This window comes from Mya arenaria, chromosome 5 (genome assembly GCF_026914265.1).
Source record: "Mya arenaria isolate MELC-2E11 chromosome 5, ASM2691426v1".
NCBI lineage: Eukaryota > Metazoa > Mollusca > Bivalvia > Myida > Myidae > Mya > Mya arenaria.
This window is the reverse complement of record NC_069126.1, coordinates 8,739,223-8,758,811: the sequence shown is the minus strand read 5'-3', so window position 1 is coordinate 8,758,811 and position 19,589 is coordinate 8,739,223. Positions and strand designations below refer to the sequence as shown.

Below are 19,589 nucleotides of genomic sequence, written 5' to 3'. Positions count from 1 at the left end.
ATGTTGCTATTGCGGTGATTCGGGCTGGTATTTCATGTTGCTTTGGCGGTGATTCGAGCTGTTATTTCATGTTGCTATTGCGGTGATTCGGGCTGGTATTTCATGTTGCTTTGGCGGTGATTCGAGCTGTTATTTCATGTTGCTTTGGCGGTGATTCGGGCTGGTATTTCATTTTCTGTTGATGTGGTATGGGCTGTTATTTCATGTTGCTTTGGCGGTGATTCGGCTGGTATTTCATGTTGCTATTGCGGTGATTCGGGCTGATATTTCATGTTGCTTTGGCGGTGATTCGAGCTGTTATTTCATGTTGCTTTGGCGGTGATTCGGGCTGGTATTTCATGTTCTATTGGTGTGGTATGGGCTGTTATTTCATGCTCCGTTGGCTGTGACTTGGGCTGATATTTCATGTTGCTATTGCGGTGATTCGGGCTGGTATTTCATGCTCCGTTGAAGTTGATTCGGGCTGGTATTTCATGTTCCGTTGGCGGTGGTATCGGCTGTAATTTATGATGCTTAGGCGGTGATTCGAGCTGTTATTTCATGTTGCTACTGCGGTGATTCGGGCTGGTATTTCATGTTGCTATTGCGGTGATTCGGCCTGGTATTTCATGGTGCTATTGCGGTGATTCGGGCTGGTATTTCATGTTGCTTTGGCGGTGAATCGAGCTGTTATTTCATGTTGCTATTGCGGTGATTCGGGCTGGTATTTCATGTTGCTATTGCGGTGATTCGGGCTAGTATTTCATGTTGCTTTGGCGGTGATTCGAGCTGTTATTTGATGTTGCTATTACGGTGATTCGGGCTAGTATTTCATGTTGCTTTGGCGGTGATTCGGGCTAGTATTTCATGTTGCTTTGGCGGTGATTCGGGCTGGTATTTCATGTTCTGTTGGCGGTGGTATGGGCTGTTAATCCATGTTCTGTTGGTGGTGATTCGGGCTGTTATTTCATGCTCCGTTGGCTGTGACTTGGGCTGTTATTTCTTGTTCCGTTTACGGTGATTTGGGCTGATATTTCATGTTCCGTTGGCTGTGACTATGGATGATATTTCATGTGCAAGCAGCCAGCATCCGCATTTTAAAACGGATATCCTATTCCCTGTGTCTGCAGAAGAAATACAGTCAACCGAACTTTTATGTAAAAATTTCATCCTATAATTAAAACGTTTTGTTTTTTGCAATGGTCACAATTGTTATTTATGTGTACAAATGATTGATATGCAACCATAAATTAGGCCTTATTAAATAAAAGTCATTTTCATGCAGAAAAATGTTCAAATGGATTAAAAGAGAGTTTGAAATATCAGTAGCCGTATGATTTTCCTTAAGGCAGTGTTTAATGCATTCTAGTTTATAAATTGTTAATAAAATATAGTTTGTGCCACTATTTATACATCTATCCTTCAAGCCAAGCCCAGTCCGCTAATGCATCTGCTAGCGCGTCCGATCGGTGTCTTTTAACGAACACATGGTATAGACCAAACAGTATGAAAGCGGACGAAAAACGGGCGCGGAAACATGAAATACCGGCCTTAATTAAATTCTGCCTTATCACGATTGATACAATATGCCACTTGTTTATCTTAGACTTTCATAGTTAACGGACAAAGGTGGAATAAAAATGCTGTTGATTGTTTACTCATTTCTTTTCACTAGCTGTGTCTTGGCTGGCACGCCTGTTGATGATTTGAGGGACGAGTTTTATAGTAAATTCAAAGCAATTGAAAATGAACTGGCAGAAACGAAACATGAACTGGCAGAAACGAAACATGAAGTGTCAGTTTTGAGAAACAAACATGGTAAGACATTCATTTGTTTACTTGTACTCAAATGACCATTTAGTGATATTTATTTTCTTATTTATTTAATGGTATTGATAATAATAATCTATCTAGCCATTGTTATACTACTAATTGATAACACTCGCAGATTCAAAATGTTTTAGATAAACTCAAGTCAAGATAAGAAGGACACATAGTTCGCCATTACAAATGGTCTTTTGCACTAATTTGCCAAAGGTGAAAAGTAATGTTCTTATCTTATCAGAGCACGACACGGACCGAGCGGCTAGGCAAATCGTATACAGCCCATCCCAGGTCGCCTTCCATGCTTACCTGTCCGCGCATCCCACCGGCCTAGCCCACCATGACGTGATCCCCTTCGACATGACCAAGCTTAACGCGGGAAATGCCTTCGACCCAAGCACGCATGTATTTACGTGTCCATTTAACGGCATTTACGTCTTCCAGTCGGCACTCATGTCGGAAGCACACGACATGGTTCAGACGGAGATCGTCATCGACGGCGCCGACGAAGTTTCCATGTACGCCGCCGGCTCGACTAACAGCCACGGGTTCGATCAAGGTTTCAACGCGCTCGTGAACACATGCCGGAAGGGACAGCGGGTCTGGGTGCGGAATTACCACATAAATGGACACGGGATGTACTCCATGGAGTACTCTTCCTTCTCGGGCTTTCTATTGTACGAGGTTGAAATGGTTTGAAACTCATTGGTTGGTATTGCTCGTAGTATTGAATGTATTTGTGAGCGACTAAAAAAAACTTTGAGAAAACCTCTATATCCCCTGTTTATATTTTTAATTCATATATATAATGCAATGGTTACTGCAGGAAAAGTCCAGGAACCTTACAATAAACAAAGTTCATACATGTATGTAAAGGCTATTTGACCAAGGCAAAGCAAACACCAAGCATGAGACACGTGACATTACAAGACACGTTTCATTGGAAAATGTTGGGGTCACTCTTGCGCACAGTGGTCAGAATGGTGAGCCTTATTTGATAAGCATATAGAGAGCTGAATTTTCTACCTGCTGTACCCTGTGCGTAGGAGTGGGGTATCAGTCTTGGTAGAGAGGAATGAGAAGCAACTAAGTTAATTGTTACTGAAAATAAAATTGCGAGCCCAAAGTGTGACATTTCTTTAACGTATTAACTTTACTTTAAATGAAAACTACGTATCTTTTAAGAAAATAACACCTATTTCTGGTTGTTGCAGGTCATATAAATCTAAACGTATTCCGTAATGGTATAGCAAAAAAACACATATAAACATACTTTATTTATCCGTTGTGTATGGTAAAACACCTCTTCACAAATTCTGTTTATTCGTTTGGTATGGTAAAAATATATCTATCTATGTTCTGTTTATCAGTATGGAATGGTAAAAACACATCTGAACACGTTCTATTTTAACCGTTGGATACGGTAAAAATACATTTAAACATATTTTATTTATTAGTTTGGTATGTTAAAACCATAAGAAAGACACAAGTTTGATGATTTATTATCTTGTTAACAACAACATCTAAATCATATCAAAATAGGATACAACTTATCAAAACAAGTTTTCATTATAACAAATGTTGAATGGGAAACTCAATGAAAGTTGTACAAGTCAACGAGAACTACATCTCACATCTCATTATGAAGCGAACTGAAGACACAATAAGACATGTTTGATAGTCAGAGCATTGTTGTGTTATTCTGTAACATTTTCAGATACAATGTTTGTGAAATTATTGTTATTTTAAACGACTAAGTTTTTTTGTTTACATGACGACCGGTTAACTAAACTACAATTTGATGGTACAACAGCTTTTATTTTCTTTCTGTTGATGCTGCCTATATATGTAAAGCTTCATAAAACTGATCAAATGAAACCATATATCTATCAATCTGTTTGAATTATTCTCATTTTTTCAGCAGGGGAAATCCCTGTGTCCAGTTAGACTATGGTAAGATCTATGTGTCATATATCCCTAGAAAAGGTGTTGATGTACCAAATATGGAAGTTTTCTTAGTTTTAGTCTTTACATCAACTCCAATATCAGAACAGTAACAAGTAGGCAGGGCTTAACCATTCAATAACAAGTAGGCGGGGCTTAACCATTCAGTAACAAGTAGGCAGGGCTTAACCATTCAATAACAAGTAGGCGGGGCTTAACCATTCAATAACAAGTAGGTGGGGCTTAACCATTCAATAACAAGTAGACGGGGCTTAACCATTCAATAGCTAGCATGCAGATAAATAACAACATTATTCACTTACAGGGCGCCCTATTTATTTGCAACTTGATTGATATAGTACATAACAGTGGTCACTATCCTTGTGATTAAATTGCATGATCCTGCTGAACAAACTCTAGTGTAATAATAAGGATGTTTTCACATTATGATTAAAACAATGAATTTGTTCACAACATATTCACATGCATGAAAATCCGTAAAAAAGCTAAAATACAATAGGAACATACAAGCCAAAAATCACATAATTACTATTCATTTATTGCATCTAAAAATGAACAACAACAACACACCTGTCTTAAATAAAAAAAACACAAAAAAACATTCCTGTCTAATATGAGTGTCTACATATATGATGTCATCAGATAACTGAATATGTCATAACTTCAGTTATGAGTTTAATAGAGATGTTAATGTCGTAGGTTTCCATGGAATCCAATAATCAATGAAACAAATACAAATGTCATTGGGCACTTCATTTTAAAGTATAACCGAGTCCTGGATAAATTTTAATATATTATAATAATTATATATGTTAATGTCCTTAATGTCACAACTCAGATTTAACCATTAAAACTTATGTCAATCACTTAATTAAGGCCAACACCAAATAACTTGTTTCTGATTTCATTACCAACAAAACTTATGGTGCATGTAGGTACATGAAGGTCAGGATATCTATTTTTTTACTTTTAGGTTAAGGTGTGTCTGAATATCATTGTCACACTTAAAACCAAAGCATTTTGATCTAGATTTATGTTAACTTAAGCAGTTTTTACAAACACTACTCTTAAGTGTCTTTCGAAAGCAAGAAACTACCAAAAATTTATCCAAAAGGAGAAAAGATAAACAGTAAAAGAATATATTGAATGGCTGTATAAAAATTAGGGTTAGGTGTGCAAAAAAAAAATTGGATATAGAAACCAGAAACAAACATTTTTATGTGAATAGCCTTTTCAGCAACTTATTTCAACAGTTTACCTTTTCCTCTCAAAACTGTGCAGACAAATGGAATAAATGAAATCACAAAAGTATTGCAGTTTAAACACATTCCAAGCTACTGAAGATACCGTTGTCACCTATATGTAACATCTTTATTTATACGAGTCTGTTTTTTCACAGTCGGGGGTACTTGACTGCGTTTTGTTAGAGTGTGGTGAAATATGGCGTTGGTTAAAGCTACCACTGGAGCGAAGAGACGCAGAGGAAAACGGCTGAAAATACAAGAAAAAATGATAATCATGAAGTGGTACTATGATAGTTTGAACTGTTAAAAGGGATAAAATAATGAGGCAAAACATACATAGCTCATGGCAGATGCAAGTGTAAAATATACAGAAATAAAGATAAGATTAAGTTTACATTGCCATGATGATTATCAAACACAAGTCTTTAGAGCTTTTTAGCAAGAGATATATGTACAATTGTTTTAAATCTGCTATGTACTTACGATTAAGAGCAATTTACCATTCCTGGTTGTTAACTAGTACTTATCACAGACAAAGCTTTGAGTGGGGATCGAAAACCGGGACGCTCTGTTTCACATTTTTTTCTGTAAAGTATAGTACTACCTATTGTGTTGAAGGTCGACAGCCTCGTTTGCACTGATGATGAACACAGGAAATAGAATGGAAAACACGCAGCCACTGAAACAATTATAGTATATAAATAAAAAAAGTGAATGAGAGCAGTTTGGATCTATCTTTCAGGGCTGCAGGCAATTGTATCAAACTGGTAAATTCTTTGGTTTGGTCAGTTAGCAATAAATGTTATTGACTTGTCAATAATTATCCAATGATTAATTTGGTCCAATAAAATCATTTCTTTTTTTTTCATTATCTGATATTAAATTCCTTTAAATTTGAAATTTTACCACCGTTCTATCTAAAATCATCTTACTACTCTGAGAGCTATCATATTAATCCTTTATTTAGAAAAACCTGTATTTAATACTATTGCAAATAACCATTCAAGGAAAGGAACTTTATTAGTTAATTCTACCGTTCCAATCCTTTATTTTATATGTTTGTAACAAATGCTGTATTGTTGTTTTTCTGCATAATAAATATATTTAAACTAAAATCATTTAAATGTGCAAACTAGCCTCATAACCTGTGAAACACTTATTAAAGTTCTATACAATTGGCTGCTACCTGATCTTTGTTTATGGTTTTGTTCATTTGTAGAATTTAAAAGGTCATATCCTATGCAATTCAAATCTGTAAATTGTACCATCGTCAAAGCCAATTGAGCAAAAATATTTTACCTATTACACATTTGGAGACCCAAACAATGAAGTACACTCACCAGACCACCAGTGACGAGGGCAGGGCAGTGAGTATGGACATCGGCAAACCAAACATTGAAGTGCACTCACCTGACCACCAGTGACGAGGGCAGGGCAGTGAGTATGGACATCGGCAAACCAAACATTGAAGTGCTCTCACCTGACCACCAGTGACGAGGGCAATGCAGTGAGTATGGACATCGGCAAACCAAACATTGAAGTGCACTCACCTGACCACCAGTGACGAGGGCAAGGCAGTGAGTATGGACATCGGCAAACCAAACATTGAAGTTCACTCACCTGACCACCAGTGACAACGGCAGGGCAGTGAGAATGGACATCGGCAACCCAAACATTGAAGTGCTCTCACCTGACCACCAGTGACGAGGGCAGGGCAGTGAGTATGGACATCGGCAAACCAAACATTGAAGTGCACTCACCTGACCACCAGTGACGAGGGCAGGGCAGTGAGTATGGACATCGGCAAACCAAACATTGAAGTTCACTCACCTGACCACCAGTGACAAGGGCAGGGCAGTGAGAATGGACATCGGCAACCCAAACATTGAAGTGCTCTCACCTGACAACCAGTGACGAGGGCAGGGCAGTGAGAATGGACATCGGCAACCCAAACATTGAAGTGCTCTCACCTGACCACCAGTGACGAGGGCAAGGCAGTGAGTATGGACATCGGCAAACCAAACATTGAAGTGCACTCACCTGACCACCAGTGACGAGGGCAGGGTAGTGAGAATGGACATCAGCAACCCAAACATTGAAGTGCTCTCACCTGACCACCAGTGACGAGGGCAGGGCAGTGAGTATGGACATCGGCAAACCAAACATTGAAGTGCACTCACCTGACAACCAGTGACGAGGGCAGGGCAGTGAGTATGGACATCAGCAAACCAAACATTGAAGTGCTCTCACCTGACCACCAGTGACGAGGGCAGGGCAGTGAGTATGGACATCGGCAAACCAAACATTGAAGTGCACTCACCTGACAACCAGTGACAAGGGCAGGGCAGTGAGAATGGACATCGGCAACCCAAACATTGAAGTGCTCTCACCTGACCACCAGTGACGAGGGCAGGGCAGTGAGTATGGACATCGGCAAACCAAACATTGAAGTGCACTCACCTGACCACCAGTGACGAGGGCAGGGCAGTGAGTATGGACATCGGCAAACCAAACATTGAAGTGCACTCACCTGACCACCAGTGACGAGGGGAGGGCAGTAAGTATGGACATCGGCAAACCAAACATTGAAGTTCACTCACCTGACCACCAGTGACGAGGGCAGGGCAGTGAGTATGGACATCGGCAAACCAAACATTGAAGTACACTCACCTGACCACCAGTGACGAGGGCAGGGCAGTGAGTATGGACATCGGCAAACCAAACATTGAAGTGCACTCACCTGACCACCAGTGACGAGGGCAGGGCAGTGAGTATGGACATCGGCAAACCAAACATTGAAGTGCACTCACCTGACCACCAGTGACGAGGGCAGGGCAGTGAGTATGGACATCGGCAAACCAAACATTGAAGTGCACTCACCTGACCACCAGTGATGAGGGCAGGGCAGTGAGAATGGACATCGGCAAACCAAACATTGAGGTGCACTCACCTGACCACCAGTGATGAGGGCAGGGCAGTGAGAATGGACATCGGCAAACCAAACATTGAGGTGCTCTCACCTGACCACCAGTGATGAGGGCAGGGCAGTGAGAATGGACATCGGCAAACCAAAAATTGAAGTGCACTCACCTGACCACCAGTGATGAGGGCAGGGCAGTGAGAATGGACATCGGCAAACCAAACATTGAAGTGCACTCACCTGACCACCAGTGATGAGGGCAGGGCAGTGAGAATGGACATCGGCAAACCAAACATTTAAGTGCACTCACCTGACCACCAGTGACGAGGGCAGGGCAGTGAGAATGGACATCGGCAAACCAAACATTGAAGTGCACTCACCTGACCACCAGTGACGAGGGCAGGGCAGTGAGTATGGACATCGGCAAACCAAACATTGAAGTGCACTCACCTGACCACCAGTGACGAGGGCAGGGCAGTGAGTATGGACATCGGCAAACCAAACATTGAAGTGCACTCACCTGACCACCAGTGACGAGGGCAGGGCAGTGAGTATGGACATCGGCAAACCAAACATTGAAGTGCACTCACCTGACCACCAGTGACGAGGGCAGGGCAGTGAGTATGGACATCGGCAAACCAAACATTGAAGTGCACTCACCTGACCACCAGTGACGAGGGCAGGGCAGTGAGTATGGACATCGGCAAACCAAACATTGAAGTGCACTCACCTGACCACCAGTGACGAGGGCAGGGCAGTGAGAATGGACATCGGCAAACCAAACATTGAAGTGCTCTCACCTGACCACCAGTGATGAGGGCAGGGCAGTGAGTATGGACATCGGCAACCCAAACATTGAAGTTCACTCACCTGACCACCAGTGACGAGGGCAGGGCAGTGAGTATGGACATCGGCAAACCAAACATTGAAGTACACTCACCTGACCACCAGTGACGAGGGCAAGGCAGTGAGAATAGTGAGAATGGACATCGGCAACCCAAACATTGAAGTGCACTCACCTGACCACCAGTGACGAGGGCAAGGCAGTGAGAATGGACATCGGCAAACCAAACATTGAAATGCACCCACCTGACCACCAGTGACGAGGGCAGGGCAGTGAGAATGGACATCGGCAACCCAAACATTGAAGTGCTCTCACCTGACAACCAGTGACGAGGGCAGGGCAGTGAGAATGGACATCGGCAAACCAAACATTGAAGTGCACTCACCTGACCACCAGTGACGAGGGCAAGGCAGTGAGAATGGACATCGGCAAACCAAACATTGAAGTGCTCTCACCTGACCACCAGTGACGAGGGCAGGGCAGTGAGAATGGACATCGGCAACCCAAACATTGAAGTGCTCTCACCTGACAACCAGTGACGAGGGCAGGGCAGTGAGAATGGACATCGGCAACCCAAACATTGAAGTGCACTCACCTGACCACCAGTGACGAGGGCAAGGCAGTGAGTATGGACATCGGCAAACCAAACATTGAAGTGCTCTCACCTGACCACCAGTGACGAGGGCAGGGCAGTGAGAATGGACATCGGCAAACCAAACATTGAAGTGCACTCACCTGACCACCAGTGACGAGGGCAGGGTAGTGAGTATGGACATCGGCAAACCAAACATTGAAGTGCACTCACCTGACCACCAGTGACGAGGGCAGGGCAGTGAGAATGGACATCGGCAAACCAAACATTGAAGTGCACTCACCTGACCACCAGTGACGAGGGCAGGGCAGTGAGTATGGACATCGGCAAACCAAACATTGAAGTGCTCTCACCTGACCACCAGTGACGAGGGCAGGGCAGTGAGTATGGACATCGGCAAACCAAACATTGAAGTGCACTCACCTGACCACCAGTGACGAGGGCAAGGCAGTGAGTATGGACATCGGCAAACCAAACATTGAAGTGCACTCACCTGACCACCAGTGACGAGGGCAAGGCAGTGAGAATGGACATCGGCAACCCAAACATTGAAGTGCTCTCACCTGACAACCAGTGACGAGGGCAGGGCAGTGAGAATGGACATCGGCAACCCAAACATTGAAGTGCTCTCACCTGACCACCAGTGATGAGGGCAGGGCAGTGAGAATGGACATCGGCAAACCAAACATTGAAGTGCACTCACCTGACCACCAGTGATGAGGGCAAGGCAGTGAGAATGGACATCGGCAAACCAAACATTGAAGTGCACTCACCTGACCACCAGTGACGAGGGCAGGGCAGTGAGTATGGACATCGGCAAACCAAACATTGAAGTGCACTCACCTGACCACCAGTGACGAGGGCAGGGCAGTGAGAATGGACATCGGCAAACCAAACATTGAAGTGCACTCACCTGACCACCAGTGACGAGGGCAGGGCAGTGAGAATGGACATCGGCAAACCAAACATTGAAGTGCTCTCACCTGACAACCAGTGACGAGGGCAGGGCAGTGAGTATGGACATCGGCAACCCAAACATTGAAGTGCTCTCACCTGACAACCAGTGACGAGGGCAGGGCAGTGAGAATGGACATCGGCAAACCAAACATTGAAGTGCACTCACCTGACAACCAGTGACGAGGGCAGGGCAGTGAGAATGGACATCGGCAACCCAAACATTGAAGTCCACTCACCTGACAACCAGTGACGAGGGCAGGGCAGTGAGAATGGACATCGGCAAACCAAACATTGAAGTGCACTCACCTGACCACCAGTGACGAGGGCAAGGCAGTGAGAATGGACATCGGCAAACCAAACATTGAAGTGCACTCACCTGACCACCAGTGACGAGGGCAGGGCAGAGAGTATGGACATCGGCAACCCAAACATTGAAGTACACCCACCTGACAACCAGTGATGAGGGCAGGGCAGTGAGAATGGACATCCGCAAACCAAACATTGAAGTGCACTCACCTGACAACCAGTGATGAGGGCAAGGCAGTGAGTATGGACATCGGCAAACCAAACATTGAAGTACACTCACCTGACCACCAGTGACGAGGGCAGGGCAGTGAGAATGGACATCGGCAAACCAAACCCAAAGAAATATGGCCAGCTATGCTCTATGTATGACAAACGCCTGTGTAACTCCCAGCCTGAAAGCAGTATGAGCCTTGATTGTAAAATGTGCATATATTTGACAAGAGCAGAGCCAATGGCAATGCTCATCTGCTGTTTTTATGAGTCAAAAAAGGGGCATTATTCAATAATTAAAGCCATTAAAGAAATTGTTGACCTTGCCTTATATGTTCATATTGTCTCCAGCACCATGTGGTACAGTATCAAATTTTATATGAATAACATTCACCTAGCAATAGGTCTTTTTGGAAGTGATGAAAAAGGCACGAGTGATGTGTTCCACAAATGCAACTGCTAAATAGCTCTTATCTAAGGTATTAATATCTGAGAGTATAATAAAGTTGCACTGGAAGCATTCATAGTAAGGAATCAATGATTTCTTTTTACTCATAGGCAGTGTAGATACAAGTTTTTATCACAGCCCATTTTTCAATATGAATTGAATATATCTTACCCATATTAATCCATTTGTACTCAAAAGAATACAGTGAGTAGAGCAAACTCATATGTAACACGCTGATAATCTGAGCCACAGTGGGTAAAGGAAGGAAACTGGCCGCTGTACCCTGAAAATATAAATAATCATACAAAATGGTTTATGGAACAACAACATTTATATGGTATGAAGAAAATGACTAAACTGGGACTTGAGCCCGCAACCCCTGTGACAGACGTGCCGAGTAGTGAAACAATGTCAACCTTACTGACTGAGGCAGCTGAGCAACCACAAAAAAGATTGCTTCACAAACCTTTATAAGGTTGATGTCGTTTTTTCACTACTATGGAAATGTGTGGGAAATTGTTACAGCACATTTAATGACATTGTTGTTTTCTCTCCCATCTTCTTATTTTCAACATTTGAAGAGACACAAATGCAGAATTTAAACTGAATGTACTTCATTTTTTTACATTTTTAACATTATATGTATTCGAAAAGCTCGTCATTTCATAAAGCCATTGGTAAGAATATTAAATTTTGATGCTCTATGACCTATACCTGGTATATGTATGTATAATGGTGGTGCAATTTGAAAGTGTACTGCTTACTTATTACCAACATGCAAAATAAATCACAGGAACAACAATATAAGAAAAGTTAATGATGTTTCTATTGTTGGTCCTATTAAAACGGAAATTACATGTAAAATGACTTTTCCAAAGCCGAAAGATTCTTTTTGGGTTTTCCTCACAGACAGCATAAGACTTCAATTATATATGCAACCAATATAATATATTGGTTGCCTGGTTAGGGTTGTTAGTGCACTCGCTTCTCACCTAGGGGACATGGGTTTGATTCCAGGCCTTGACCCATGTGAGTTTGGTTTGTGGTCACCAAACTAGATAAGTAGGTTTCCTCCGAGTACTCCTCCCGTGTAGCATTGTGCCAACAAGCGTAATTAATAAAATGTTGTTTCACAATCGTTAAGAAAATGTATATAAGTTTAAACTAGTGAGTATATTCTTTCATATCATTGTGTGAAGGTGTGATGAGTTGAATGTTGTAATTAACAAAATACTAGTAATAATAATATATATGTGAAGAGATCACCTGTAGCAGAAAGAATGTCTGTATAAGTAGACTAAAGAGCATGTCTGCTATGAAGATACTGACATTAGGCAGCTGGGGTCGGCCTCGGGATTTCCTATATGCTGCATCTGCAATGTCCTGTAATTGAGGAATACATTTCATTCCTGAAGTAATGATGCTTTCAAAACTTTGCTGCTGATGTTAACTTTCATAAATTTGAATTTTACTGTAGATGGAATGCAGTCATTCTCCCCAGAATATGATTGAAAATATTGTCTGCATACTAGAGAGGGTATCAAGTTAAAATGTTGGTGTAAAGACAAACACAGTTGATTTTACAATTGTCTAAAGTTTAAAGCTATTAATCTGGCCCCAATTTCTCAAAACTTCTTTAGCTTAACAGGGTTAAGTCGCTTATTTCAATTAGCCAAAATACATACTGAAAATGGATTTTGATAAATGAGGAATGTCTTTAATATTGTCATTATCATTTAGAATATTCCTACATAATTTCTAAAAACTCTTTATAAAGAAGTAAATAATACGCATTATATAGAACAACAAAAATAGTGAGATTAGCTTAATCCTGTTATAAGAGACTTAAGAAGTTTCGAGAAATTGGGGCCTGCATTTTAAGATTAATCCTGAACTTAAGAACCCCTAATCATAATTACTTTCTTTAGAGCTTTTTTTATTTTAATAAAGAAATTATTTTAACGATAACCGCAATAAACTCCATTGTATTTACATTTTACAAAAATCAAGATTAAGTTATAAATTTGGCTTAATGAAATAAGCTCCTTAAGCTTGTTATTCTTAAGAAGTTTGGAGAACCTTGCTCCAATTCCTCTAAACTTCATAAGTCCCTATAACAGGATTAGGCTAAGCTCACTGTTTCTGTTTTTCGATAATTTACGTAATATTTACTACTTTAAGAGTTTTTATACTTTTGATAGAAATTATCTTTATGATTATCACAATAATCCATAATCAAAATTCAATTTAAGTATGTATTTTGGCTAATTGAGATAAGCTACTTTAGCCTGTTAAGCTTAAGAAGTTTTGAGAAGTTGGGGCCTTGGGCCTGCATCTTGTTTTTTGAAGGAACTAAACCAAGGCCATGATTACATTCTTCCTTCGAAAACAGGGAAGGTTATGAAAAAGTATGGTGAATATCCTCTTAACTTACAGCAAACCAGAAGCAGTTGACAATCTTGCTGAGCACAAACAGGGGCAGAATCCAGAGGGCGCTGAATGTCCAAGTCAACATAGGGCCCATCCATGACCACATCAGGCCCTTCTCACCCCCTGAAGTAGAAATATTGTAATGTGCGAGGATGCAACAGATCTCTTCAGAGAAAAGCATGCTCCACCCAGAAGGGGTTATGCCAATTTGCATATTACCAAGTACATGAACATACAACACATTCCTGCCTACAGCGGAACATTACATTATGATAAGCTTAAGTTATACAAAACCATTGTTAACAGTGAAAGAATCTATAGGGTGTAGACTGTACAAGTCAATATGGGGCCAATCAATGACCATGACTGGCCAGTCTTATCCTCTATAGTACATTTAAAACACATGAATATGATAATCGGATGAGATAAAATACAACTGCAAACACTGGAAGGTTCTCTCATATTGGACATGTGTTTTCGATCCTGAAACCAGTGCCTGAACATGGGTCACATGCATCAATGCACCATTTGATAAGACTTTAATGTATAATTTTACGCAGTTTAAATTATGTTTAGCAAAATCAAGCTAACAACAATTGATTTTTACACTCAAAGTAATGTAAAAATACAATGGAACTATTTCACATAAACTGCAATTTTAAGTGCATTATGACAGTAAACCAAACTGCACACATGTTTAAGTGTAATGTTCAAAACTGTGCTTTCAACATCAAATTTATAGCATTTGAAAGTTAATGGTATACAGGAAAAAGTATCAATCACGTGTTTCCCTCCAGCAGGCTTCCACACGTGCTATTGGGCCACATTTTCCGATCCGCACTAGAAACACATGAAAGATACTTATGATTTTATCATATGACAACCAAGGGTCTACACTCTGCGACTACATGTGTTTCCATCCTAGGACCATAATTATGTAACATTTTTTTGTATAAGTTCTAAGGTTTGGAAAAATTATGTCCATATATTTTACTTTGACAAGTATTTTACATATAAAATTACTTAATGCTGGAGCGATGATCAAATTTAATCAAATATAATCATCAATGTTAAGCCTGTTTAATATATAAATGTTATTTTCATACCAACAATAGCTTTTTTTATTATTTCAGATTTGACAATCGCTTATGGTTGTCCATTTGTTTTAATAAATATAAATGTTCATATGGGAATACACTTTTGATTACGGTACTTCAGATTTAACAATCTATTCTGGTTGTTCATTTTTGATGCTATTATTATGCCGCTCATTTTCAGTCTACTAAATGTTCGATTTTTAACACATAAAAACATAATTGTAATTATGCAGGAGATCATAATTAGATATTAATGACATTTCCTCAAATACTGAGATATTTCTTATAGGACACATAAGTAATAATTATCACTTCTTACATCTCTAAGTTTGGGTCTAAATAATCATTAAATGATCTTTCAGTAATTGACATTTGAAAAATATTTTCATTTTTTGATAATCACATTCATCACCTGTCATATTTTATCAAACTCATATCACATTTAAGGAGTATATAAACACATACATGTTTTCATTTAAATAGTGATGATTTAGTAATCAATAAGGCAACAACTTTGTGTAACTTTGTGAAAGACATTATACTCTATTTCTCTATGTGTAAAACTTTGTGCTTAATACTTTGTGTGCATCTTAAACTGTGTGAACATTCTAAGTGATTCAATTTAATTGAACGAGCTAATAATTAGACTTCTATATTTAAGTTAAACTAAATATAATACTCTGTTATTTGTTACTGGAATAAAAAGTGAAAACAAAATGGCCTGCATGTTCCAATTCCGTGCACCCAAACTGTCGTATAAATTTTTTATCCAACACAAGCAATACTAACCGTATAGGAAAGAGGTCATGGTCTGAATGCCAGGCAAAAGGAGGTAGTTGAAAATGATTATACTCATCTGGAAACAGAAAGAAATGCATTTGTATAGTGGGGTGGAAATAGAAAAAGACATACATACTAATGAATAAGCATTTTAAGTTTTTGAAGATTCGATTGATCGTTGCTTTATCTTTGCCAAAATCAAGTGAGCAATTTTCTAATCAAGTGCTACTTTTATACTCCCATATTATAAAGATACTCCCATATTAAAAAGAAGGGACTGCTGCCATAAGCAATATACTTTAAGTCCAAAGCTCTTTAAAATGTAAATTTTACACAAAATAATTTATATCAGGCCAAAAAAAATAATTGTTTGTTTAGGGTAACCTTCCCAAAATTTCTAGGTAGGGATTTTTTTTTTTTTTTTTTTTTCAAAATCTTGTAAGTTCAGAGTGTTTTCTTGCATATGACAGTCTTTCCTACATTACTGTCATTGCCTGACTTTGTTTTATCATACAAACAATAATTCTGATTAAAATCTGCATTTATCCGCCCTTCGTAACTCTCTATTCGCTAACAAATATTTTTTGCTCAGAAACGGAAAAAAAATAGTTAGGGTCGGCGCATTTTTAGTAGGGTTACCAAAAACAGACATTTTTTTTTTTAGGCCTCAAATGAAAAATTCCTGTTATAAGGGAATCAAGTCCCAAATTTCTTGAAACTCCTTAGGTCCCTTATCACAGGATTAAGCTTTCTTGAAACTCTTTCAAGGTTTTACCCAGAAGATTCCACCATTCCAGGCACAGCACTGGATCATCCTGTGCATCACTCTTGGTTCCCTGCAGGAAAATATTCAGTTTTTTAAAGGTTTACACTTAATAGATGCATAAAAGAAACATATTAATATTAATGCATCATAATGATTAATTTATTATGTTTGACTTTCATTATCTAAACAAAAAAAGTTTTGTTAACAGATAATAAAGTATATGCCTTTATATACATGCCATATTTCTGAGAGGCTTCCCAGGGGATTTTGGTCTGAATTCCAGGGGATTTTGATATTACACTAGGGGATTTTTACCCAGCGAAATTTAGCGCAATATCTACATTTATGATATAAGAATAAATACAGAAACACACTCCAATTACGATAATTTTTGGACTTAGTCATCATGGTCCTTCATGGAATTTCACTCTCATAATATCATGGATGCTTTCCACTGCCAACCTTGAGTTAGTTTAAAAAAATAAAATAAAAAATAAAATTCCAGGGGATATGGATACCCCGGCGGGGACCAGGGTATAGGCCGGAATTCCGGGAGATTTTTCTCCCCACCGGGGGATATGGCATGTATGTATTTATATGGGGTTTTCAATTAATACCTATAATGTGGCAAAAATTTCCCTATTTAAAAAAGCACCAAAATATCTTTAATTTTTTTTTTATCTCATGCATATAATTTATGTACAATTTAAAACAAACACTTTCACATTGGTTTCATTATTTTAAATACAACTATCTATTTCTCATTAACTTTCTTACTTGTCTGTTCCAAAAAATATTCTCGTTCATCTAGCAATGATTAATAAGATAAATTACAAATTGAAAAATGTTAAATGCAACTATCTATTTTGAAAAAAGAGAAAGGAAAAAAAAAATGATATGGAAATTGTTCAACAACTTTTCAATTATTTCCTTATGATCAAATCACTTTCGTTGCTAATAATGTCATGATCTTTGATCGATTTATTATTAAAATCGATCATTTAAACAACACTATTCTATATGCTTACGCTTGAGCTTTTTCCTCCCTCTGCGTGTGTTTCTGCCTCTGAGCGCGCCTCTGGGCCAAGACTGTGTGATGCTCTGGGGGGTCATCCTTCTTGTCACTTTTAGCTTCATCAATCTTAAAGATCTTGCCTGCTCCTAACACAGCATCCCTGAATCCTCGAGCTATTTCCCAGCATATATCTTGAAAACTTTCTGCCATTACTGGTGATGCATTTCAGTCGGTCATACCCCTAAAGAAATAGGAAAGTTTAACAATTTAAGATTTAAAGGGGCATTCAATCTAAAGCCAATATTGAGCATCCGTCGCATTATATCTTTGGTTTCTTATTCAATATCAGCATAAGATATAGTTTGTATTAGTCATTAATTTTTCTACTTTCATCTGAAATAATTAAGTCTTAAAACTAAAACTTCAAACTTCTTTGAAGTAAGCCCCCTCCCTGCCAGATACTCCTTCCTTTTTTACCCGAAACCTGCACAACAAATACAATTTACTGTTTAAACAATTTTGATAGTCTGCTTAAGTAATAATCACAAATTATTCGTTTCTGAGAACTGCTTACCACTCCATTGAATCACAAGTACTCCATACAGGGCCCCTAAATACTGTATACTAAAAAGATGATTTTGTCCTTCAAAAATTAAGTAGAGATAATGCACCAGTCAATTGTAACCACGGCCCCCCAGGTCCGGGGAATAGCCGGGACTTTGACTTTCGGTCCAGCCAACCCCGGGTAAAATCCCTGCCTGAGGGAACGAACTGATGGTTAAACCCTGGCCAAATGCCCCCGCACCCCAGAGACTCTATATAAGGCCCAATCTCGGCTTAATTTGGCACTATGACAAAACCACCGCGGTCACCCGGCGCTGCGGGGCCACCTGGAAAGTTAAAACACGGCCCTTTTCCCCGGCTATCCCCGGTATACCCCCGGACCGGGGGGGGGGCTTGGTTACAATTGACTGGTGCATAAAAGTTAGCTGGTCACAGTCGTAAAAAAACAAAGAAAAAAAATAACCCAGTTAGCCTTTTTCCCTACTCATGTCAAATTTTAATTTCATCAGGTGACAAAATAAATTATTATGAAAAGCATTTTTATTGAATACCACGTCAATTAGATTGATGCCATTCTAGATACGGAAAATCTGACCTTTTAAAGTTTCGTTTTATTTTCTATCTACTTTCTGTTTGTAAATAGTGGTAACTCTCGTTTCATAAAAAGGCTTCCGCAATGTAGCATTCTCATAAGGAGTGACCTCCCCTGATAAGCAGTTACTGTTGTTAACATATATATAAGGAACATATCAGTGACGAGAGTTCTCATTCGGAACAGCTCGGATATTTTCCATCAAAAACAACCTCGGATGTATGTTGGTATATCGGAAGAAGCAGTTCGCTAAATTATAAATAATAGTACATGTATAAGTTAATTGCAGCGTTTTAACGTGTATTTTGTATAAGTTAAAATTGTCAGTGGCGTGTATTATTACATAAATAATTAAGATTCCCAAAAGTAAAGTCATAAGATTAACAGTTAAATTGAAATTATGACGCGATCTACTTGCAGCGTAGTTTAATGTAAATATTTCTGACATTGTAAACCATCCATACACACCCGATGTTTTTTCAAAGGAAAATGGCCGAGAAGTTCCGAATGGGGAGTTTCAAAAAATAATTCAAAAACAAAATACTGAAACGAAAAACAATAAGAGGGTTTTTTGTTTTTAAATGAAAAGCGAATCTGTAAAATACAATAACTATGATATTAGACAGGCCTATATCAATAACATTGGTCTAGTGAGTAGTTACACCACTGCCTTATGAGGAGAGGGTGACCAGGCGAGTACCCCGTCATTTATTTCCAGACGGCAAGCGTGTTATGTCGAATCAAACAAGTACCTTGCGCGTAATTAACGGAAGCGCTTTAGGGGTGCGGGGCTAAAATTGTCAAATTTTACTATTTAGTGTCATTTCAGATGAAAGAAAATCTTATGCGAGGGACCCCGAAACCTCTGAATCCACATTCAATCCAAATATAGTCCGGTTCTAAGAGAGGGGCGCATGTCATAAGTTGTGACCACCACTTGGTAACGACAAATCTCGGATCCACCCCTTCTGCTCCTCCTCCATCTCCTCCTCCTCCTCCTCCATCACCAGCATCATCATCAGCAGCAGCAGCAACAGCAGCAGCACCACCACCACC

At 39.5% G+C, this 19,589-nt stretch overlaps 2 protein-coding genes across 4 annotated transcripts; one reads left to right on the top strand and one right to left on the bottom strand.

The window, feature by feature from the left end:
• Positions 1–1,606: 1,606 nt before the first annotated feature.
• On the top strand, positions 1,607–2,541 carry LOC128233518 (complement C1q-like protein 2). The gene is made up of 2 exons (XM_052947225.1): positions 1,607–1,797; positions 2,045–2,541. The coding sequence occupies exons 1-2, from the start codon at positions 1,620–1,622 to the stop codon at positions 2,500–2,502; spliced, it is 636 nt and encodes a 211-aa protein (XP_052803185.1). The 5' UTR covers positions 1,607–1,619; the 3' UTR covers positions 2,503–2,541.
• A 748-nt stretch (positions 2,542–3,289) lies between these two features.
• On the bottom strand, positions 3,290–18,607 carry LOC128233505 (etoposide-induced protein 2.4 homolog). 3 transcript variants are annotated; one of them, XM_052947204.1, is made up of 10 exons: positions 18,537–18,607; positions 17,391–17,618; positions 16,372–16,432; positions 15,606–15,672; positions 13,724–13,842; positions 12,556–12,672; positions 11,461–11,572; positions 10,912–11,023; positions 5,617–5,691; positions 3,290–5,259 (listed from the first exon to the last, which is right to left on the bottom strand). In XM_052947204.1, the coding sequence occupies exons 2-10, from the start codon at positions 17,585–17,587 to the stop codon at positions 5,121–5,123; spliced, it is 999 nt and encodes a 332-aa protein (XP_052803164.1). In that variant the 5' UTR covers positions 17,588–17,618; positions 18,537–18,607; the 3' UTR covers positions 3,290–5,120. The 3 variants fall into 3 exon arrangements, with proteins under 3 accessions (XP_052803164.1, XP_052803165.1, XP_052803163.1); XM_052947205.1 differs by having other exon boundaries at positions 18,493–18,557; XM_052947203.1 differs by lacking the exon at positions 18,537–18,607 and adding an exon at positions 17,952–18,001.
• Positions 18,608–19,589: the final 982 nt, after the last annotated feature.

Bases quoted from the DNA above. Each gene is read 5' to 3' on its own strand.
- LOC128233518 (XM_052947225.1), top strand. From the start codon at position 1,620: ATGCTGTTGATTGTTTACTCATTTCTTTTCACTAGCTGTGTCTTGGCT. The intron at 1,798-2,044 runs GTAAGACATTCA...TTATCTTATCAG, and splicing joins AGTTTTGAGAAACAAACATG to AGCACGACACGGACCGAGCG.
- LOC128233505 (XM_052947204.1), bottom strand. From the start codon at position 17,587: ATGGCAGAAAGTTTTCAAGATATATGCTGGGAAATAGCTCGAGGATTC. The intron at 16,433-17,390 runs GTAAGCATATAG...ATTTTCCTGCAG, and splicing joins AGGGAGGAAAAAGCTCAAGC to GGAACCAAGAGTGATGCACA. The intron at 11,024-11,460 runs GTAAGATATATT...TACTGCTTTCAG, and splicing joins GTACAAATGGATTAATATGG to GCTGGGAGTTACACAGGCGT.